This window comes from Heterocephalus glaber, unplaced genomic scaffold (assembly GCF_053883595.1).
Source record: "Heterocephalus glaber isolate CG9 unplaced genomic scaffold, H.glaber_assembly_v1.0 deba00000678, whole genome shotgun sequence".
NCBI lineage: Eukaryota > Metazoa > Chordata > Mammalia > Rodentia > Bathyergidae > Heterocephalus > Heterocephalus glaber.
This window is the reverse complement of record NW_028258157.1, coordinates 4289480-4312978: the sequence shown is the minus strand read 5'-3', so window position 1 is coordinate 4312978 and position 23499 is coordinate 4289480. Positions and strand designations below refer to the sequence as shown.

Here is a 23499-nt window from a genome sequence, read left to right as displayed (position 1 = left end):
ATTTCTCCTTGTTAAGCCTCCACTTGTTTCTTAGTCTGGAATATATTCATTACTCTCTTTTTTACAGACAGATAGATTAAGGCAGATAACAGTTAAGCCATTTTCCAGAGTCACCATTTGCTGTTGTTCTTAGCTCTAACCAAAAACCTTGGGTCTCAGCCAGAGCAAGATGTAAAGATTGCTGTTAGTTACACTGACAGCGTCTGCTTCAGCTGCCACACACAGACTCTGCAAAGACAGACAAGCATTGGAAATACTGTCCACTCTTAGCTAGAATTAGGGTGGCTTTCTGTAAATGTCCGTATTCTAAAGAGTCTCAGAATATATTAACTAAGAGTATGAACTTTTACTTTGTTAAAAGACTGAAAAATAGAGCTCTGGACTCTATCATTAAACAGGCATTTGAAGTTAAAACCCAGGAGTATTTTCCTGATTCTCACTACAGACATTCCTTGTTTAATGACCAAGTTACATTCCTGTGACTGGGTTGTTGAATGAATTTGTCCTAAGTGAGGAATTGTATGTAGTGTGCACATTACAATATTCAGAACAAAGAAATGGTCAAAGGAAACTCCAGCTTGATGACTTTGCTTTTATTTGCATAACTCTTGCATGCAGTACTGTAACATATAACAGAACATAAAGCTACAGTACTGTACTGAACAGTACGGTCAGCAGAAGTGACAGTACTGAACTGTAGAAGAAGCCAACATAAGGCTGCCTGCTGGTCACGTTCCCGTGTCCTGAGTCTGAAAGCTTTAAGCAGGTGGGTCGTTAAATGTCTGCATTCTGTGTCTGCCTGTGTCCCTTGGTGGTTAGGAGACCTGCACTCAGCATCCGCCGGGTCTGCACGTGGTGGGCAGGGGAAGCCTCTCTTTACCTGGCTGGATCGAGGGAGCTGCAGCCGTGGTGGATGGATGTGGGGCAGCATTGCCCTAGTGTCAGCAAGTTCACCAGCAAAGCAGCTGTGCTCGTGAGAAGCTTCAGTCGGGATTCCGTGCACAGTAGCGACAGGTTAATTCTGACCCATTCTGTGCCAAGCTGAGCCACTCCAACCATGCTGAGCTAAAAGGAAAGTGCAGGTAGCCCCACCAGAAAGCCGTGTTTCAGAAGGTCCACGGAGGCCCTGCCTGGTGCTCAGCACCTGGTGTGTGCCCCGTGGGCCAACATGGTCATTCGCACTGTGATGGGTTGGTTTGTGGGGACATCGTGTGACACGTTCTCCCTCCCTTCCAAAACTCCATGGTCCCGGGTGTCACCCTACTCCGCAGGACAGCACCCTCAGCAGGGCCTGCATCTCCTCAGCCCCAGGCCTCTGGGTCCTGACTGTCTGCCCTGCTGCCTCGGGAAGGTTTCGTGGCAGTGAGCCCGTGGGTTTTCCTGCTAACTCAGCGCCCGGCTGCCCTGTGGCAGGATGGAGTGCTGTGTTTCCTCCCTCTAGCTGACCCCTCCCGAGTGTCCCAGACTCGGCCTGCACGGCTCTTCCTCCAAGAAGCCTGCCATAGCCTCATCCTCTGTGTCTGTCTCTCTCTCAGACTTAAACCAGCTTTACAGAAACATCATTAACACATCCAACAATTTAGCCATCTAAAGGCTGTAATTCAGTGGTGTTTATACTGTTTGCAGATATGCACAACCATCACCACAGTCAACTGTAGAATCTTTTCATCACCTCAGAAAGGAACTCTGCACCCTTTAGGTCTCCCCTGTCTGCACCAGGTCCTAAGCAGCCACTACCTTTCTCAGATGTGGATCTTCGTGTGAATGGCATCATATGCCATGTGGAATTCTGTGACATTTTTTCATTGAGCACAGTATTTTCAAGATTCAGGACAGTGTGGCATATATCACTATTGCATTTCTTTTTGTGGCCAAGTAGTACACCTTTAAACATCCTATATTCCATTTATTTATCTGTTCATCTGCTGATGAACATTTGGGTTGTTTCCACCTTTTGGCCATTATGAGTAATGTTGTTACGGACATTTGTGTACAGTTTTTTTAATGGACATATGCTTTCATTTCTCTTGGTTGTATATATGAAGTGCGATCAAAACATATGATTAATGTTTAAAATAAAAATTTTATTACAGCGAAAGACACATTGCTCTTCACACCCCAGAAACCCCACCCCTAACTTGGAACACACTTATCCCATTGTTTTTGCCATTCCTGCAGGGGCTCTGGAGTCCTCTCTCCTGAGGGTCTTCAGTTGCACCGTTTCAGCTGTCTCCATGCTCTGAATCAATGCAGGATGTCCCCTTTCCCGGTCTTGTTGGCTTTGGGGAAGAGCCGGGAGTCCCATGCACCACGTCCTGTGGATAAGGTGGATGAGGACACAGCATCATGATTTTATTCAGCAGAAACTTCAGTAGATATCCCTAGGAGTAGACTTGCCACGTTCCTGGGAACACCTGGTTACTTGAGGGACTGCTGGATTCCTTTAGGCATCCCCCTCGCAGGGCGTGAGGTCCTGGGCCCACCCTCACCGCGCTTGCTGTTAGCTGTGTTAGTTAACCCTGCCTTCCATGTGGCCGTGTCCCTCCGTGTTCACCCTGCGCCCCAGCACAGTGGGCACCTCGCTGTTGACAGACGCCGTTGTCTCTTTTCACTCCAGCAGGTGCCCGGCAGGTACCTGTGACGGGTGTGCCTTCTACTTCCTGTGGGAGAGTGCCGAGGCCTGTCCTCTGTGCACAGAGCAGGACTTCCACGGCATCGAGGGCGCCTGCAAGCGAGGGCTGCAGGTGAGGTCTCCGCCCTCCGGAGTGGGCGCGACAGCAGCTTCCCTGCGTTTCATCACGGGGAAGGAGGCCGGGTGTGGAGCCTGAAAACAGCTGGAGCTGAAATCTTGCCCCGGAAGCCGTTCTGACCGGCTGTCTTCCCGCTTCGCCCCGTCTTTGTTCCACGCTTCACGCGTTTTCCTTTGTGGTGACTAAAGTGCTCTTCCCCCTTCTGCGAGTACACGGGGTGCGCGCACGTGTGAAGTGACATTTACACGCTGTGCAGCTGGGCATGACAGTGCTCTTCTCCATTGGGGTCTCCCCGCTGTCCGGGCATCACGTGCACAGCCACACAGCAGGAAGACTGGAGGGTTGAGGCTCTTTTAGCACTAGGAAAGAGTTTTGATTGTCTCAGTAAATTTATCTTAATCCTGTTCAGAAATATCACTACTGCTGGAAGAATAAACATTTCCGCTGAAATTAGGTATTTTTGTTTTCTTCTGTGGTTAGATGAAGGGATAAGGCTTTCTAATTAATAGTTACAGGACGGCTAGGCAATTTTACTGAGCAAGATTTTTTCTTTTATAATATTTGAAGAGCTTATAAAAAGCATTCTGGATTTACAAGCATCTTTTTAATTTTGAAGTCAGCTTGTTCAGCAGACTATCGCTAGACATTAGAGGTTGCTATTTTCATTGGGCATTAAAACTTTGATAAAATCATATCAACACACAATCATTTTTCATAGTAGAATGCACTTCACATGAAGTCACTTTTGCTGACTGACGTTTACATCTTTTGGTCTGTTGTCATGATTTTTACTTAGAGACACAGCAGCTGAATTTTAATACCTCTGCATTTCTTTTCTAATCATTTTTATAAAAACATGACCCATTTAAAAAGCAATTTATTCTAACCTTAATGTACATGTTACAGTTGTAATGTACTTAAAATCTAATCACTGATACCTTTTCTCAAAAAAATACTGAATGTTCTTATGCAAAACTTCATTGAAACTTTTCCTCAAAGTAAGATTCTCCTGCATATTTTCAAAATTTACTGCAAAAATATGTTTATACCTATAAACATTATGGGGTTATTCTACTAGGGAGTTCATAAGGCGGCAGTCATATGCCAGAAAACTTAATGAGGCACCATCAGGAAAAAAAATAATGCCCCGTGTCATTAACTGTCACTGAGTTTAGTTGTCATTCAGATTGCTACTGGTTGCTGTATACTTCGAAATGTATGAAGAACTGTACCCTGAATTCTGATTTTCACTTTTGATCTGCCTTATTGGATTTATTCATTTTCCAAATTTGTGGTTGTGATCTGTTATGTCGACTATATTATTCTTCGGTTAGTTGTATCTTGCTATTGGAAACATTGCCCTAAAGGAGCCGAGTCACCTACTTTGGGAAGGTGCATGGGCCCAGGGTGGGCAGTGTGGTGGACACGTGCCTCCCCTGATTTGACCTGGAGAAAAAAACATGATGAAGAAGTCAGGTATGGGCCAGGGATTTAGCTCAGTGGTTTCGCCGCCTGCTGCGCAAGCGCAAGCGCAAGGACCTGAGTTCGATCCCCGGTACCAAAACAAAACGAAACGAAACAAAAAAAAGAAGTCAGGTATGGATAAATTTGAGGAAAAGAGCCCCCAGAGATGTGTTCAGATGAAGTCATTTTTATTCAACCTGCTCGGCAGGCAGGGAGCACCTCTGAGGCGAAATCCATGTCTTGTCTGGCACTGCACTTTCATTATTCCCTTATCCTTTCTCTTCTGTGTCTCTGTCTTCTCTTGCTGGAGCTTTTCTTAAGGGAATGCCAAATAATCCTCTGGGCTCACTGTGACAAAGGGATTAGCAAGCTCTTTCTTCTGCTACATGAAAAGTTGACCCAAGGACAAATTTGGTTTTCATGATTGACTCTGCATCTCCTTTCTCCTGTCACCTGTGGTTATATTTGCTTGTTTTAAAAGGAAACCTTGTACGTGTGGAATGAACCTAAATGGTGCATTAAAGGGATTTCTTTGCCTGAGAAAAAGCTGTCAACCTGTGAAACCATTGACTTTTGGCTAAAAGTGGGAACTGGAGTAGGAGCTTTCACAGCCGTTTTGCTGGTGGCCCTAACTTGCTACTTCTGGAAGAAGAATCAAAAGTAAGCAGCTTCACTGGAATGATCACCTAAGAACTGGGGGCTTCATTTGTGCCATGAAGTTTTAGTTAACTAGTTCATGTAGACTCTGAAAGGCGCAGGACATTTCTCCTAGGGAAAAATGTCCATTTTTCCTATATGAAAGGTGTCTGAGAAGGCAGCAGAGGGAGTGATTATTATTCTGATCACAGAAAGACCACAGAGCATTAGAGATCACTGAGTTAGACTTGTTTATTATCACAGAGAGAAATGAAAGCTCCAGGCTGCCACATAAATGGCAGCAGGGCTGAGATTGGAAGTCAGGGTTTCTCTGGTTTCTCTTTTTATAACATGATGATGTCTTCCTACTCCACTTTTGCTTTTCAAATTCTTGTGGGCAGATATTTGGAAAGAAATAGACTAAGTATATAGACAAATATCACATTTCTTTACTTCATGTCTCCGAGAATCTGGGACTGAATATCAAGCCTAACCTCTGAAAAAGTATTGATCTGTTACATGTTTGAATCTTTGAAATAATCTACATCTCACTGGGACTGTGGAAGATACATATTCTACTGTCTAGGACCATGGTAATATCCAAGGTGGTGAGTTAAGTATAAAGGTGTAAATGATGTAGACAGACAGTTAGGATGAAATCACTTGCCTGCTTAATATGCTCATCCTTGTGAACTGAACTTTAGAAAATGTGGTAGTGGATTGGCATCCACATACTAATAAGAAAATGCTTTCTGATCTCAAGGTGTTTGTTTTCCAAATGTTCCATGGACAGTTCAGTCAATGTGAAGTAAGTAGTGGAATTCACTGTGTTGAACAGATTCTCTGACATGCTGGGAAATATTGCTATCTAGATGGTTGATAATTGGGAACACAAAGCCATGGTCTTATGTTGGTGGAGCAGCCACATTATGAGAAGACAATTTAGTGAGCTGGCATTGCCATATTCATGTAAGTGCACACTTTATTTATTATTATTTACTTTATTTACCACAACTTAGACTGGAGTACAAGTATTCCAAGCTAGTGATGACGACAAACTCGAAGGAGGGTGAGCTTCCAGCTGCAGACAGTTGTGCCATCATGGAAGGGGAAGACAATGAAGAGGAAGTGGTGTATTCTAACAAACAGTCGCTCCTGGGAAAACTCAAATCTTTGGCAACAAAGGTGAGAACAGGATTTTAACCTGGATTACTAAACCATTTATAAATCAGGACTGTGTTAACCTAAGAGCACGTAGGCAGTCCCTGTCACTCCACCATTTACATCTCAGTGGTGTTCATCCGACAGACATGCGCCTAGAAGCACATAGTTCAAACATCGAACACTCCCTGCAGCAGTGTTTTTACTGGCTAACAAAGCAGAAACAACTTATGCACCACCAATACAAAGTTAAATGAGGAAGTTCTGTATATCAAAGTGATGGGATGGTGTGCGACTGCAGCTGTGAACGTGGAGATATTTGTAGTACTGACATGTCAGTAGGTTCACAGTAAAGTGAAAACAGCAAGCAGACCATCACATCTCCATTAAACATGTATTCTATTAGCATTTGCATGGCAAACTCTTAACAGCAGCTGCTTTTTGGTAACAGGGAACTACAGAGAGTGCATAGTCTTTAATACATTTTTTTGTGGCATTTGAAGTTTCGTGAAGATAATATTTTATAATTTTAAGGAACAAAAATTAGTTAACCAAAGATCTCTTATACATCCATACTTTGTGTTTATTTTACAAGATTATTTTACATAGAAAAAATAAAGTTTACATAAACTATTTTTTTGGGGGGGTACTGGGGATCGAACTTGTGTCCTTGTGCTTGTGCAGCCAGCGGCGAAACCACTGAGCTAAATCCCCGCCCCTACATAAACTATTGAGATATTTGAGGTAGCACATCAGATGCATTCAGTTTTTGGCTTTGGGAATGACTATTGTACCCAAACATAATGTGAAACCTTAAACATTTTCTTGACATTCTCCACCGTTAACTTAAAAGATGTAAATTACCAGCTTATCCATTCAAGATTAAAAATAGAATGATCCAGAAGAAAGAGCATGTATGTTAAGTGATTTCCAGCAGGATGGACATGTGACAAAATATTATATTCATAGACAGTATATAGTCATCATTTCCTCTTACTTCCCTAACTTAGAAATATACATATATTATAGGAGACTATTTAAGAATAAAATGAGTAAACTGTCTTCCCCTTCTGACGGTTATTTAATTTTGTCTTGTAATATGGGAGTTTGGGGAAGCTACTGAGGCAATGGAATAATAAACATAGTGCCTGTTAAGAACTGAAAAGTTTACCCTACTGGCAAGCCAACAGTTCAGACTGCCACAGGTTCACGGATACTTTAGAAGACGTAAGACTCCTGGTCAGAGACAAAGGACAGTTCAATACTCCCAGAGGTCCTTGATAGAGTCACTGTATTGAAACCAGCTTCCAGAGTCCCAGTTCCCACTGGGCAAATGCAGAGAAAATGAAGACACTTGGCTGCACTACTAGGAAAGAACTTTAAGCTTTGGAAAACTGAATTTTCAGAATGGGCAATGAGTAAGCCCATCCTGACTTTAAGGAGGTACTATCTTTGCTGTACTAGACAGGCAGAATGCCTGCCCCCTGCTTCAAATGGGCCGTATTCGAGTGTCCCTTTTGCTCAGGAAGGAGACAATATCTTTATCGTCTAAGGCTGCTTTCTATGCGAAGTTCTTAAAATGGTAGTCTAGAATAGAAGAAAATCAGTATCTCATTCAAAAGCTGTGTAGGAATGTAAGGAAACCATAGAGAATTATCTCCATAATAGCCAAAGTTCATTTCTCTATCATATTGGTTTCTAGTGAATTTTCCCTTGTATAGGAATCTACCCACCACTCCGATTAGTATGGCGGGCTGAGGCTGGGATCAAATCAATTTACTTCATACAGAATTGAAACAAAGCCAGTGTCAGTGAGACATGAGGCAGCAGATGAGGCCAGTCTGGATTATTTACCTCAGCCATCCTCCAGGGTCCCAGACCAACCTAGCTGAACGAATGCCATAAACCAATGAGCTTACCTTGGAAAGGTGGATGACTTTCTCAAGTCTTTGGGCTTTCTACTCAGCCTAAGACACTCAAACTGGCACCAAGATGCCAAGGGCCATCTTCTGGTGCATCTGATGGGTTCTTCAGTAAGATTAAAGGAATGGCAGCCAAACTGTGATGCGGGCACATGGTGGGTGAGGCAGACATAGCAGTCAGTTAGGTTAAAGGTATTTCCACCAGCTTGAGAGAGCCAGGCCAGGGCACTTGCCTTCACAGGAGGGTGACAAGGCGACTCTGAGGGCCCAGTGGTCCCCAGTGTGCCAAGGTACTGCTGCCCACAGCCCCAGTGGGACTCTGCACTGTTTTCCCCTGTGGCTGCTGTCCCATTCTAGTAGCTGGCACATCACCTCCCGCTACTCCTCCCTCACTGGGACCTAGGTCTGTTCTCCCAAACACACAGGTGCAAGGGGAGCAGAAACGTTTAAAACACAGTGGAGACCCTGTGTGTGGCCCACTTTTATCCATGTGAGCCCTTGCTGGGCATGTGGTGAGCATAGTACTCAGCAAGTGGTCCTATGGTTTCTGTGGAGAGTTGCAACCATCCAACCAGGCAGGAATGCAGGTGGGGGTTAAACTGGAAATGTGTTTGAGCCTCCTGGCCTGGCTGTCACTAGAGGTTGTGCTCAGGCAGCCTGGGGGTTGTCGTCAGAGCAAATAAAGACACATCTTGTTAGCATGGTCAGGCAGCATCCTGGACTTTCAGACAAGGTGTTTGTAGAGCATGTGTGTGTGTGTTCGTTTGTCCCTTCATGATGGTTATCCATGAGGAGGCCAACAGGAGATGGAGAACCATGGTTAGTGACCAAACTGCCTTCTTTAAGTTGTGTGAAGCAGGAGGCGGCGAGGGAAATAGTCAGGACCTTTGCCAGTCCCTTTGTGAGAAAGGTACCATAGGCCCCAGAGGACACAGGAAGCCCGGGAAGTCCACTGACTACCTGTGCTCTTGGCCCATTTCTAGGTGGCTTTTGTGAGCAGAACTGCACCTGTCAGGGTCCAGTTCATCCATAGGGCTACAGATGTCGTACAGATTTCTGTGCCAGTCTAGTTTTCCAAGTGGCAAACAAACCAGATGGGCCATTTTAGTAGCTCAAAAGGCAGTAAAAATGTACGAGTTTATCAAAGGATGGGGTGTCCAGGTCTGGTTTCTGCCCACTGCGCACCGAGGCAGGACGTGCATGTCCATGGCAGCCGTGGGCACTCGGTGTCCGTTCACCTGGGGCAGGGTGCACAGGCCTGTGCGTGCCGTGGGACTGTGGTGTCACCCGCTCCACGGACTGGCTTGGTGCAGGAGAGAGAGGGCGACCACGTCCGCAAGGACACACTGTCGTACTCTTGAGCCTGAGAAACCGTGGAGGCCGTGCTGGCTCGGCTCTCAAATGTATGCCATTTCTGTGTGAGAGCACGGCTTGTCAGACCCTCCACACCTTGCTAACCAGCTACGGGCGAGACTCTTCTGGGTCTGCATGGGAATGACTCAGCTCTTCTGGGAGCTCGGTCATGGCTCGCAGCATTCTCAGAAGTGCTGTATCTGGCAGCAGTGTTGGGCCAAGGAGTCTAAAGCTCAAGGGCCCGAGGGTGAGGCTGCCCCTGCTGCCGGAGTCTCCTGTTGGCAGTCACTAGCCATAGAACACTTTCTGTATGGAGTTGTCCTTAGGGCTTTGAGAGCACTGAGGTGGAGTGTGGCCAGCTTCTGGAAGCCTTGGACCAAGCCTGTGAGTGGGGCCCAGTTCGAAGGATAGATGCGACAGGGTGACTGGTGTTGGGGCCCCTGTGTCTGCAGGGCAGCGTCACGCCGCAGCTGTGCTGTTCCCCCTCAGCTGTGGGGCAGATTCAGCCCTGTACACCTGCACAGCCCTCTGGCCAGCTGCTGGACCTGTGTGGGGCTTCCAGGCCCCCCTGCTGGTGTGAGTGTGGGACCCAGGAGGGGCTGTTGGGCAGGAGGCATCCGACTGCACACCAGTGGGACCCATCTGTGGTGCACAGCAGCCATCAGAAGGTAGGAGACCGCGTGTGGAACTCACCTCACTCTTTGTTGGCAGTGGCAGAGGAGGAGGAGTCCCAGGGCCCGCCTGGTCCTTCTCCATCCAGGGACTCCTGCCCCGTGCCTCCTCCGTGGGGAGGAGCAGCATCGCTCACGTCCTGCTGTGATCACATGTGGAAGCAGTAGCTTCATCTTGAAGGGCACACAGGACTCCAGCCCAGGTCACATGGTTTCCTTCCCGGGTCTAACCCGTGCTCGAATCCCAGCATATGCCTGCCTCTCTTCCCACAGCTTCAGGTCATGGTGATCAGGGTGCTTGCAGCTAGCAGAGGTACGTCTGAGAACCCCTCTTGGTCCCTGAGCTGATGCAAATGGCTGTGCCTGGTCCTCGGTCCTCCTGGTGAGGAAAAGCTTGGGTTTCAGTGCGAATCAGCTTCCTCCTGGAAGCAGCTGGCATCGTGGGGGAGGAAGGATTAAGGGCAGAGAGAGAAGGAACCTGTGACAGCAGACAAGACCAACACCATTGTGCCGGCTGTCCTCAGGAAGCACCAGCAGCACCTGGCCTGGCTAAGTCCTGTGTCGAGCAGTGGGGTGATGGCTGCTGATGTCATCCAGCTTTGGGGACCGGGAGTCAGAGGTCACACTGAGATTGCCTGCTATTGAGGCTGTGGGCTTTCTGTCCTTCTGTTGATTTGGACTTCACTGGAGTTTCTTTTTTAAAGACCCCGACTTCATATCATGCATCTCAGTTACTGCCTGGGTTTAATGTAAAGGGGAAGGAGCTTCTGGGCCCAAGCACACCAGGCTTCTCGACTCCTTGGGGCTAGCTTCTTCCTCACCCCATCGGGGCATCCAGAGCCCAGGTGCTGGTCAGCGCCTCACGAGTGTTCCTGTGGGGCTCGGGCGTCTCAGGGAGGGTTTTCCCAGAGAAAAGCACAGCTCTGCACAGTGCTCACAGACCTCCGTGGGCCTTCCTGCGTCTCTTCCTGGATCGGAAGCTGGTGCAATTCTCACCTCTGCACATCTCTGCAGTAAACTGGCCAGACTAAGCTCACAGCTTCCTAGGCTGTCCGAGTCCCTGTGGGCATGCAGGCTGGGTGCATGACTCTTAACTCAGAGCTGCGAAGGTGGGTCCTCTGTTTCCCGTTTCCTACTGGTTGAGTGCGGGTCAGTAAGGAAGTCCTCCTGCCTTAGGACAGGTGCAGCGTGGCACCCTGCAGCGGCTGAGATGCTCCCCCTCAGCCCCTGCCCACTCCCCCCACCTTCCAGTTCCTCTGCACTGTCAGGCAGCACAACAGAGGACAGTAACCCTTACTGCCTCGGGTGGCCAGTTTGTCAGGGTATTTGCTACAATTCCCACGGAACCTGGAGAATTCTCCTTCCCACAGACCGTGTTTGTCAGTACCTGAAGCTCGTCCTTCCTCTTCCAGAGCCAGCTCTGTTGGTGCTGGGCAGCGAGGGCTTTGCAACTGCACTTTGCTTGCTCATCGACAGAGTGGCTGCCCTGGCGTCTCGGGCACTGGAGGGGACACGGGTCTTCTAGAACACGGAGTGTGTGATCACCGCAAGGACAGCAGCCCAGACACCACGCCTGCTCCCGGCTCAGCAGGGTTCGCTTCACAGCAGGAGGCACTGGAAGCCAGTACTTCCTTTGCTGTAGGAGGAGACACTGTCTCTGCCACCAAGGCTTTTCACTGTAACAACGTTTTTGAAAGATTAAGACGCAGGTGGACACTGGAGAGCAGTTGCCCAGCCTCCGCTTGCCCAGCCTTCTCCAGGCTGGTTGAACCAGGTGATTCCCATCTGGGAGGGTGCTATTTTTGGTGGAAGGTGGTGTTGAGGTTCCAGTGACCCCAGGCTGCGTCGCTCAGGGATGGCAGGCGAAGTCACCTGCCCCTGTAGGTGTGTCATGTCCTTGCGGTCCTTTCTCTGCGGGCGTGGGGAGGCGGGGCATCGCTGGCTGGAAAAGCTCTTGGAAACAGTCACAGAATGAGAGGCAAGAAAGAGCTGTCCCCCAGGCAAGTTCATTGTTCCACATTCTGTTTTGATTAGTGACTCTAGTTAGCATGGGTTTTTTCTTCCTGCTTTTAAAAATGAAAAGTTGAACCATTACAGAAAAGTTGAAAGAACTGTACACTGATATAGTCATTTAGCCCACCTTTGAAATTTTATCCTGTTGTCTTTGTTGTGTATCTGTCCATCTGTCTGTCCCGATCCCTTTAGCGGTCTTTTTTTTTCTGGTATGTTTCAAAGTAAGTTACAGACTTCAGTGCGCTTCGGGATACAAATCACTTTAAGGTGAAATCCACATACCACAAGACTGCATATGATTCGCTTCATTATGGAAATGTGTCTGCCTGTGTAGCTCCAGATCCTATCAAAGTACAAACGATGGTCTCTCCCTGATGTGAGCCCGCGTCCTTTGGTGTGAGTCAACCAATTCCTTGTCTCCCAAAGGAAACTATATATCAATCTTGTGAAGCCCAGATCAGTTTTGTCTCTTTTAGAGCATCATGGAATTGTAGTCACACAGTATGTACTAATTCGTGTAATTTTTCTTCCATCCTGAAAGATGCTTTTGAGATTCACTACCTTGTTGTGCTGATCAGTAATAGATTCTTTTTTTTGTTCAGAAGCAGTATTGTCTGGTTATACTGCTAGAATTTGATAACTTATGTGTTAATGGATTATCTGTGGTATTTCTAGTGTTGACCCAGTAGACATGCTGTGAATTTACTGTACAAGTCTTATCGTCTGCCCCATTTTAGAAAGTTTGTTATGCACGATTTCAAAGAGCGAAAGTATGTTAAATTTAACTGCTGGGCCATGTAGAACTACCTTTATCTTTTTTTGTTGACTTTTCCAAGGTATTCAAAATATCTTCAAATGATTATTTGTTTGTTTTGTTTATTCCACAAGATTTCTGAGTCGCCATGAGTTGCACTGTTAGATGAGGAACCTGTAGAGTTGGAATGGGGGGAGACAGGCACACGCGCACAGGCAGTGTGGCGAGAACCGGAGGAAGGAGTCCTGCGGCACAGACCGAGTGCAGCCTGGGAAGTAGCGACAGGGCGCGCGGGAGCTCCGGGCACAGGTGGCGCGACGCGGGGGCGCTGAGAGTTGGTCCCGCGCGGCCATCACCCTGCGTGGAAGCAAACAGACCCGGGGCGGCTCGCGCATTCGTCCAAGGGGCTGCAGGGCTCGGCGTCGCCATCCGCGCGTCCAGCTGAGTGTCCTACCCTGTGACATTTCACAGCACCCCGTAAGCACTGAGTACCACCGTGGGCTGGAGCCCGAGTTATCTGGGATTACGACGCGAAGAGTGGCTCCCACGGCTAGGGAGTCCGCGTCCGTCGGTGGCGCTGCCTCGCTAGCTCATGACGCAGGCACGCGCAGGACACACGCACGCACCGCCGCCGCAGCGCCCGGAGCGGACCTGCCGCGGTCCAACCCGACCACCTGGCGCGGGGCTTCGCGCGCCCGGCAGGTGGATGTGACCTGAGGCTGGCGCTGCTTCCTTCCCTCGGGAGCGCGCTGAATGAGACCTGGAAGTCGGGTTTCCTTTCTCCTGTCTGGCGCCCGAGCGTACGCTGCCCTCGCGGCCTCTTGCTGCCCTCGCAGACCTTATGGGATGCCCTTCCCTTCCCGGCGGCGCCTGCCGCAGCCTCGTCCGGCCGGCCCGCAGCGCGCTGCGATGCTGGCGCCTGCGGTGGGTGGCTGTGGTGGCTGTTCGGACGCTCGCGGCTCCAGGTGCGTGCTGGCGGAGCCTTCGGGGCGGTGCTGAGCGATCCGGCTGGGGCAGCAAGGCCCGGCTGGGGCAGCAAGGCCCTGCCAGATCACCACCGCGGTCGCCTCCTGTGCCTGCGCTTTAGACACGTGTTTCCGCTAGAGCAGGTCGGCTCCTACTGTTTGCTTTAACAGTAATCCTAGTTCCCTTTTGTATTCCTTTAGAAATTTTTTTTCTCACTAATAGTGTTGGGATGCATCCCACCTCCTATGTCATTTTTCCCATTAAAGAAAAAAAATTATTGAAGGGGTTATATTTTAAATGTGTTCTATAACACCAGAAATAGTACCTTTTAATTAAAACTTTGATGCCTGATTTGAGATGACTTGTAATATACCCAGCAGGCATGGACCCAAAGACTTTCCTGACACCTGTCAGCGAACGCTGGTGGCTTCCTCTCGAATTGGTGTTCTCTCCCTTCTTCCCGATGTCCTTCCTCCTATCTTTCAGCCTGTGTTACCTTGCGATTATTGGCTTTTGTCAGTTTTGTTTTGCTCACGATCAGCACGGGAGGTCATTGGTCTCAGCACCAAGGTCGGGTGCGGTGGTTTCTTTCAAGCCTTGCAGCGACACCTTTTCCTATCTGTGGCGATCATGAGTTTGCTTCTGTTCTGGATTTGTCTGTCTTATCTCTGGGATGTCAAAGTGCCCTTCAGGGTAGACATGTTATTTGTTTTGTATCTGCCACCTTACTTTAGTAAATGTAAAATCTTAATGACAAGTAGAAGGTTGCATAGATTACAATGAACTTTCCGGGCCTTTGTGACCCTAAAGTATTATTGGAATTCCAGTGTGTTGATTTTGTGTTTGATTTTTTTCTTTAGGAAAAAGAAGAACACTTTGAATCTGTTCAGCTGAAGTCCTCACGACCCCCCAGTATATGAGGAGGCCGTGCTGTGGGCCTCGGGGGAGGGGAGATCTGCTCGGCAGCCCTGCAGGACCATGGTCATGGTGGGGACCTGTTCTCTGATGGCCGGGCATCCCCGAGGGCCGCGCTGCTGAGAGGGAAGGAGGGAAGGGAGAGGTGGCCGACTGCCTCACCGCACACTCCAGGACCTTGCCAGGCCAAGCAGTGCGCACGAACTGGGTCTCGACTGCAGAGAAGCTTAGCTCAGGAAGAGATGACTGCATGGCGGGACTGGCACACCCGCTGTGCCTGGCGCTGGGGTGTGGCACGGGCACCGGGCGACCGTCCTCTCCGTCTACACAGCAGATGGACTCTGCAGCATGGAGGCGAGCCCGTGCCTGTGATCGCCTTTATGTCTTGTCTTTGTTTATATTTTGGAAAAGACTGGAAAAACTTTCTAAGGTATAATTATTTTTCCCATTATTTATTTTCCCAACAGACCTTAAATCATCTTTTCTATTAAAAATGGTGAGCAGTGAAAGACAATAAACTTTTCATTTTTATAGGGCGTTTTCTCTTGATTTCAGACACTTCAATTATCAGTAATATTTTAGGGGAAATTAGCATGTGCTTGGGTTACTTATAGTTGCCTTTGAAATTCCATCCTTGTTGGAACTGGTAAGAAGAGTTTGACCAAAAGCTTGAAGGAATCTTAAAAAAACAATTTTAAAGCCAGCGAGAGTCCTTGACCTGCATTAACACCCAGAAGGTGGCGGGCTTCACACAGTGTGTATCTGGAGCTGAAGTAGGAGAGCCTGCTCGTCTGGCCGCTTACACAGTCGCAAAGAGCAGTGTGCGCGCCTGTCTGCAAGCTCGGACACTACGGGGTGTTGGGGTGCGGACAGATGTGGGACACTTCCCCACGTGAAGCATGAGAGGTCCTGGTTATTTTTCCGCTGCGAGACTTTGAGGATTGTGATGGTCTGGGGAGCATCTTTTTACCCCATAAGTCAGATAGTTTTGGAAAATACATAATTGTGTTCATGATGAGAATGCAGATGTACCATAAGCACCTGTGAATTAAGTGTCATTTTTATTCAAAAGTGACTCAGAAAATTGTGATATTTCTTATAATGGGTTACTAGTGTTTGTATGACGTATTTGTTGGAAAGAAGTTATATTATTTGTTGAAAGAAGTTTGAAGACGGATTTGACCAATTTTGTGGAAACTGTTTAGACCTGGGGAAAGGGGATTTTCCTGGCATTGCTGACCTAAGGTGCCTCAGTTGTTTCCAATAAACAGTGATCTTTGTGGGTCTTCATCCAGATTTTACAGTGGCTACGTCTGGCTGCAGTGACAGGGCACAGAGGTGGCTCCTCTCAGCTGTGCCGCAGGCGTTCCCAGGAAGTGTGACTTGTAATGTGGGAGTCTTCGGGTGGTGTCTTCCCTGCTGTGAAAACTGGGAGGAAAATGGAGCTCTGTCCCTGGGCTGGTGGCTGAGACATTAGACCATTTTGCTGCTGGGGAGTGGACGATCGCTTGTGTAGCCCTCACTGTTGCATATGGGCATAGGTGAAGTTGCCATCTTTTATTCCTAGTCACGGGACTGCAGGAGGGTGTCACTGAGCAACAAAACTTCTTGAACCATTTATAAAGCAGGAGTTACTTTGGCACTGTTCATTTTTGTCCTGTGACCAGAGTGTCGGCGTATCTTTCCCCACAGTGATAGAAATTTAACCAGAAGAGTGGAATGTGCTCGAAGCATGCCCATTCTGAGGCGCGAAGCTGTACAGGCTGGACAGAGTCAGAGGTTCCTGGTGTCACCTGTCACCTCGCCTCCGTCATCTGCTGTGTGCACATGTGTGTTCCAAGCCATTGAGATAATTGGAATTTGCTCCCGGTTGCTGCTTTCTTGTCTGGTCACTGGACTAAAATCTCTAACATGTCAAACATGCCTTAAATTTTAATGAACTCTCTGAAAATGTAGTTGATATTGAAGGATTTATTTATCTTATTTCTAATTTTAGATATTAAGTAGATGTTATCAGCTCAGTACCATCTCAGGAAGGAGCTGCCTTGTTCTTTTGGATTTCAGTGGGTTGTCATTTTATTCTAAGAGCTGAAGAATGAGAACGGAAAGAATATTATGAGGAAAATTTCCAGAACTGTTCTGGCTGTGGAATTCACTTTAGCTTTGTGTCTGGCTTTTGCAAAGCTCAGCAAAATGTTGAAAGGCATCAACAAATCTAAGTGACATTTGTTCTTCCCCCCTCCCACGGTAGAAAGTGTTATTTGTTATTTTTCTAAAAGGCACATTTTCGAAGCCTTAAACACTTCATTAAATTGACTGTCACCTATAACATCCCTTAGCACTCTGTCAAAACCTATTTAAATCAGTTTTCCACTGGATGAGAGCATATCTTGTATGGATAAATTCTATCATGTCATTAACAGTATTGAGCAATTTGATATGTGTTTGCTTGATTTAAAAGACTGAATTTTATTATTATTGACTTCCCCATTCTTTGGTTACTGATAATCACAGCCTTCCCCAATTAAAATGTTTCCTAGTGTTTTTGTTTAGACTTTTGTCATTATTTTCTTCCCAAAGATAAAGGTGGCTTAAGCTGGTTGTGTGGAAGAGCTGCTTGGCTTGCGTCACCACCTGCAGTCAAGGCAGGTCGTGGTCAACAGTGCTTCCAAGACCCATCTGGCCAGCTGTCCCTTGGTGTCTCTCAGTGGAGCTGTTCGCAGGGGCTCAGGCTCATTCCCAGAGGGAGGAATCGTCTCTTCCCGCCTCCTTGCAAGAGGAAAGTGTCCTGGGAGTTGGGGTGACAGGATGGCTCCACTGCTACCTGAGAGCCTGTGTACCACTGGCATTTATCTTTGCACGTGAATGACAGGCGGGAGAGGTCCCCGGAGGACCTAAGTTCCCCACCTCCATTTTACAGCAATTGCAAATACAAAACCCAGTCCAAATTAAGGCTTCCCCATGAAGAGGTTCTTCTAAGAGAAGAAAACTTCCCCCCCAAAATCCAGTCACCTGCCTCCTTCCTTGGAAACCAAAGTGAAGTTTACCTTCACAGAGACTGGGAGAGGCAGTCTGGCACACTGTTGTGTGAAGGTCAGGTGGTAAAGGGGCATCTCTGTAGTCTCTGCTGTATCTACTCAGCTCTGCCACTGGCACGAGAGCAGCCGGGCACAAGGAGCAAACGGGGGACTTCATCCCAATGGAACTTCACCTATGTTCACTGAAATTGCAGCATCATTTAAGTTCCAGACTTTCAAACATTCTTCTTGTGATGCTTTTCCAGTGTAAACATACAGATGCCTTCTTAGCTCAGCAGCTTTAAACGGGTGTTAGGCTAGGGTTTGCCTGTGGGCCTGGGTTGCTGGCCCTGGTGTGGATGATCACACCATAGCAGAACTGGTCAGAAGAGTCTGCTTGCACGGACGCTCTTCCCTTCCAGCTCACCACCTGGGCCGTGAGATGAACACCTGAGATGTGCAAGGAAACAGTGACCTTCACCTGCCCTTGGCATTGCAGTCACCTACCAGAGACAAGTCAGACACTCTCTTGAGTCCTTGCTCACACTGGGATCCCATTGTGGATATTAATTGGCAGAGGATAAAACTAAAACAAGTAAATTGGTACTCAGTAAATTAGCAAAATAGATTTGAATGCCTTCTCTTATGGAGATAAGATAACTGGCATTAGAGGTAATGTTCTCTCTTGTATGTAGATCCATTTCAAACAACCAGTGGAAATAATGGATAATGCATAAAAGTAGCTCCAGCATAGATTCCGGGACCTGGCCCTGGAGGCCCCTGGTGTATTTTCATTTGATAAGACAGGGTGCACCTTGGTCCTTCCACAATAACCAAGTCCTACTTTAACACTTAGAGAACTGCAAAAGACATTCAGGATTTGTTTACTCATTGGTGATTCAAGAAACAGATCTTCACTGTCCTTGAACTGAATGTCCCATTAAGGCTTTTTATTTGATGGAATTTTCTTCATCTTATTAATAACTCCTAGAAGGAGGGCTCTAAAATAGTTTGTAAATTTTGGTAGATTTGGATTGGAAGGGGACATTATTTCCTTTATCTGAGATAACTAGTTTCATATACCATTGATTACATTTCAGATAAAAGAATTAAACCAGTGAGAACTTTATGCAGACCTGGGTCTGTCACAGAGCAGGATGGATGGTTGCCTTGTCTGTGGGCTGGACTTTGCCTTTGGGTCTCTGGTGATAACCCATCTGGCAGCTCGCTCTTGTTGGCTTTTGTATGCTTACAGCCCTTTCTGAGAACCTCTGTTGCCCAAAACTGTTGTGGTGAACAGATGAATAAAGCAGGGACTCACCAGGAGCAATGTGGACATGAAGACTAAAGCCAAATTATCCTCTCTTAGCTGTCCTTTGACTCTGTCCTCTGTGTATTCCTCAAGCCAACTTTCCTACAGTTTAAAAATAGCAACTGCTTACTTTATCATACAAACTTGGGTGAGCAGGAAAAATATATTAATATTTAAGCCAGTGAGGACAGACAACACCCTAAGATCTGTAAACACTCCAAAATTCAAGGATAATTGAGCACATAGTTAGATTCTGATGTGTGTGTGTGTTTTGATGAATGGGATGTATCATTCATCTTGGGTTCCTTAAATTCAGGAAGTTTTGCAAAGGTGGATCAGCTCAACCACTCATATTCTGGAAGAATGAAATGTTACTGACTTTTTATTTTTTAATTTTTTTTGCTCAAGAATACTATTGTTCAAATACCACACAGGCTGTTTTACAGCAGATACTCATTTGCCAAGCTTCAGATGGCAAAATGCTAAGTTGTGAATTTGGTATTGTCCAGCGAGTTGTTTCTCCCTGCTCTGGAGACTCTGGTGGCATGTGCTGCACTGACTTTTTATTTTAACAAGCAAAAACTTGTTTGTTTTTAATGGCTATGTACAAGAAGATTTTATAGTGGCTATTTTCCATACCTAAGTTTAAATACCATATTGTTTTTCCTGTGTGAGAATCCCAAAGGGTAAATAAAGAGCAACATGGAGGGTAGATATTGGGAAGTCAGAAGAACTTGTTCAAATGGGAGGAGGAATGGGGTGGGGGTGGGGCGGAGGGAAGTGAAAGTTTTAAAAAAAGAAAATGGAAGAAAAAATATGCTGAAGGTTTTTAAAAGTTATTTTTGGGATCGCAAGTTAGATGATGTATTTCCCTATCAGTGTGTCAAGGGAGGGGAACATGACCGGAGCTGCAGGCGATGCCCTGGCAGTGTCCTGGGAGTGAGAGGCCTCAGACCCTGAGGCCTCCCCCCTCTTGTGAGTCCCATCATCTTGTTCTGTGACCACGTTGGCTGTGCGAGCCGTCAGCTCATTCTGAGCACTTACCTGGCTTGCCTGCCAGGTTCCGCACAGCAGAAATAATTTTTGTCCTTTAGTGATTTTGAATCTCTTACCCAGTCCACCCCACTCGCTCCCAAATTCCAGGTTCTGTTCGCAAGGGAGAATTCAGGAACTGGTGAACACTGAGCTTTGAGCACCTGTGGAGCTTTCTGTTGGCTGTTGAGGTTGCTGATTCAACTGCATCCACAGAGATGAGCAGAATTTCTAACAGCTGACACCTTCATTTCCTTCAAGCCCAGTCCTGTGGGCTTTTGTGGACCTGTTCATTGTTTTTTGGATGTTTTAAAAATGTTGTCAGTATTTCTTGCTTGTTTCAAGCTCTGTTTAGTCTGTGCATCCCTCAGATCCCTGATTTTGTTTTTCCCTCTACCTTGGTCACAGTCCCCTCATTAAAATGTTTTCTGACCTTTTCCTTCTTAAATACAAGGATTATATCCAGTCCACCTTTCTGTTCTTTGTGGACTAAATAGTGACTTCAGAGCAATATGTCTACATCCCATCCCTGGGATCTGAGAATATTGCTTTATTCAGGAGAAAGGACTTTGCATAGATTAAGGATGTCCAGGTGAGCGCACCCGGGATTATCTCGGTGGGCACTGAATCCCACTGATGAGTGTCCTTCCGAGAGACACGGGGAACGTGGCTAAGATGGGACAGACTGCAGTGGTGTGGCCTCAGCCAAGGACGCCTCCAGCCCCAGGCCCTGGGAAGGGGCGGAGTGCACTCCTCGGGGCTTATGAGGGAGCATGGCCCTGCACATGCCTCTGTTCAGGTTTCTGGCCTCCATAGCTGAGAGAGAGTACGTTTTTGTTGTTTTAAACCACACAGTCTATGGCAATTTCTTCCATCAGCAACAGGAAACTAACACACTCTGTCCATGGTACTGGTGCAGGATCTGGGAGACAGATGTGTTCTAAGTCAATTTTCCTAATCAATAAATGATTTGCTACTAAAAGGTTGACAGAATTAGGGCAGTCTTGGTAAAAATCAAGTTTTAGCTTGCCCATCCTGTCCCTGTTGATTCTTTTATTTAGATGAGCAAAATGTTTCAGTTTAGCGGCAAGTTTGTGTGCCTGGGTGTTGTCCCTCAGCTCGGACGGGAGCGGTCCCCGTGGGGTGACAAGGAGCGTCTCCAAACCTTTCCTAGCAGACCACAGTGTGGGCTTCACTCTCTTTACCTTAGCGCCACTTCAGCAGCTCTGGGGGATCAAACAGATGTGGCCTCAAACTCCACGCTGTGTGTTGTCACGTGACACCTGTGCTGGCGTCACCAGTTACGTTCCGGTCACTGACTTGTGATGAGGTCCAGATCCACCTGCAGCTCCCCGGCAAGGGAACGGCTTGACTTCCAAGCCGTGTGGATGGGAAGAGGGGCACAGTTGGGCAGTTCCTCCCCAAATCAAAAGTGGAGATGATTTGAAGTCCATGTGTCCAAGTTACCTCGAGAGACTCAAAAAAGACAAACCATTTTCCACCATGCTGGAAAACCTCAAAGGTTTTATTCCCAATGTCTTTACATTAATACAGATGCTTTTTATTTTGTGCTCAGAAAAACAACCTGTTACACATAATGTAACTTTAATATACAACATAGAAACATCCTAAATCAGTTACAACAAGGACTACAAAAACTCGATAGGAAAAAAGTTACCTAATATTGCCAGACCCTGTCAGCAGCGTTCAGCTCTGTAAACAATGGTTATTTCCGTGTTCTGGGGAACAGTTAGTAACAGGGGCGCTACAATCAGCCTAGAAAACCCTAGCACATCACTACATACTGTACAGTCCTCAAGAATAATTTATGTACTGCTTCTGAAAACTGGTCCTAGGGTCCTTTCTTCCTGCCTCCGTCGTCCGGAGCGGCTCGTGAGCACGTGACTAACAGCCCGGACACGAGGGCGGGGCCGGAGTTGCGCTCACAGCGAGGAGGTGGTGGAGTCCAGCACCTCGCGCCCGTTGCACACCGTGGGAACGTACGTGCTCGCGGAAGCTGCAAGACAGAGGGCGGGGCTTGGTTAGGCGGCTGCACAGGCAGGGCCCGGCACAGGGGACAAGTAAGGTGAAACCCACTTTCACTCGGCTTTGAAAAATGACTGTTCGGTGCCAGCTTTCTAAGTATTTTCTGCTCAGCAGCAGGTTGCATGTTAGAAGGCACGTCCGAGTCTCCCTGTCGTCAGGCAGAGGGAACTTACAGCACGATCACTGTTGGAGGAATCTCGGGGGTTGAACTAGCTTTGATGACCCATAAACTGGTCAACATGCAATGTGCGAAACTGAAGGTCCACGACAATTTTTTAAATGATTTGTTCAATGATTTACTAGTTTCAGTGCCTGTGAGTGGAGTCCCGCCAAGTCTGCTCCTTGGGACTGGCTGGAGACAACATCAGTGCCACGCACAACACTGGAGGGCGGGTGGATGGGAGCACAGGTGTGAAGGCTACATGCTCAGGGCTTGGCTTCACCCAAGCCCTCAGAAGGGAGGACGCACCCAGGGCGGAAGTCCTTGTTTGCGATGACAATGAGAGGGGTGTCATGGGTGTTATAATGTGGCCGTGTGTGTTCACTATTTTATGAGACTCAGTTTTACCAGATACAAGTTTTAGCTATCGACCTGTTGGTAAAGTTACATTTTTATGAGGAATCCAGCTGCACATAAGTTTTATTGACTTCGCCTTTAATATTTTTTCTTTTCACTGAATGAAGACAAAAGCTTGGTCCCTCACTCACCGTGGGATGGAGGGAGCAATCAGGAGAATAGCCTGGAGAGGGATGGCTTTCCATCTCGGCACAGCTGTCCCTGGCCTGTCCATCAGGACGTGCTCTGTCCAGCAGAAGCTGGTCCTCAGAGCCACCAGACCACAACCAGTTCACGCCAATCAGACCTGGTGTAGTCCTTTGAGTACTCAAAACTAATTCCATGCCAAAGTGTGCATGTCTGGTAGTGGATGTAGTCTTGCCCCTCAAAATTGCATAGGAATGTTTTAAACACAAAGTAGTAACTAACTGTGAAATCTGATGCTGTGGGATTCAGTGGGGAGCACATACCACCTTCAAGGGAGCCGAAGTCTTTCCGTAGGTCACCACTAGGGAAACTAAAGCCCTTCAATTTCACATCCTCTTTGGATGAGTGTGTGAGAAAATCTCTGCCGTCCAGTCCAGGTGGCTGCCTGCTGAGCCTGGATGAGCATACACTGACTCTCTAGGAGTCTCCCTTTTTATCACTGCAGGACCAGGTTCAGTTTTCTTTACTCCGAGTCTGTTAACAGCTACACTCTCTTTGAGGGGAGGGGAAACATAAACTATGTGTTCTGAAACTTCTACAATGAAGACATTTTAAACACAGTTTATGCCAGACAAGTACTCGATGGAAAGTGGCTATAAAAGTAACCCCACAGGTCAGGATTTTATTTCATTCTTTGCAAAGTCTATGCTTGCTTGAATTCCAGTATCATCACCAAAGCCAGGTAAGGTAAGAGAAAGAACAAGGCAAAGTGAAGTTCAAAACT

General features: G+C 47.2%; 2 protein-coding genes across 13 annotated transcripts in view; one reads left to right on the top strand and one right to left on the bottom strand.

Moving 5' to 3' along the window:
• Nucleotides 1-17147, top strand: part of Elapor2 (endosome-lysosome associated apoptosis and autophagy regulator family member 2) — a 138330-nt gene extending 121183 nt beyond the window's left edge. For 8 of the 11 annotated variants that reach the window (XR_002393029.2, XM_021254006.2, XM_004839781.4 and 5 more), the window contains 4 exons: nt 2618-2744; nt 4696-4874; nt 5870-6035; nt 14551-17147. Coding sequence is in view for 10 of the 11 variants with exons in the window: in XM_021254006.2 (XP_021109665.2) it covers nt 2618-2744; nt 4696-4874; nt 5870-6035; nt 14551-14610 (532 nt within the window). In the remaining variant the exon portion in view is untranslated. The other 3 variants (XM_021254007.2, XM_021254009.2, XM_087206764.1) reach the window with 3 other exon arrangements.
• A 4323-nt stretch (nt 17148-21470) lies between these two features.
• Grm3 (glutamate metabotropic receptor 3) overlaps nt 21471-23499 on the bottom strand; it is a 193579-nt gene continuing 191550 nt past the window's right edge. For both annotated transcript variants that reach the window (XM_004839779.3, XM_087206767.1), the window contains exon 6: nt 21471-21983. In XM_004839779.3, coding sequence (XP_004839836.1) covers nt 21910-21983 — 74 coding nt within the window. In that variant the 3' untranslated portion in view covers nt 21471-21909. The remainder of the gene's footprint in view (nt 21984-23499) is intronic.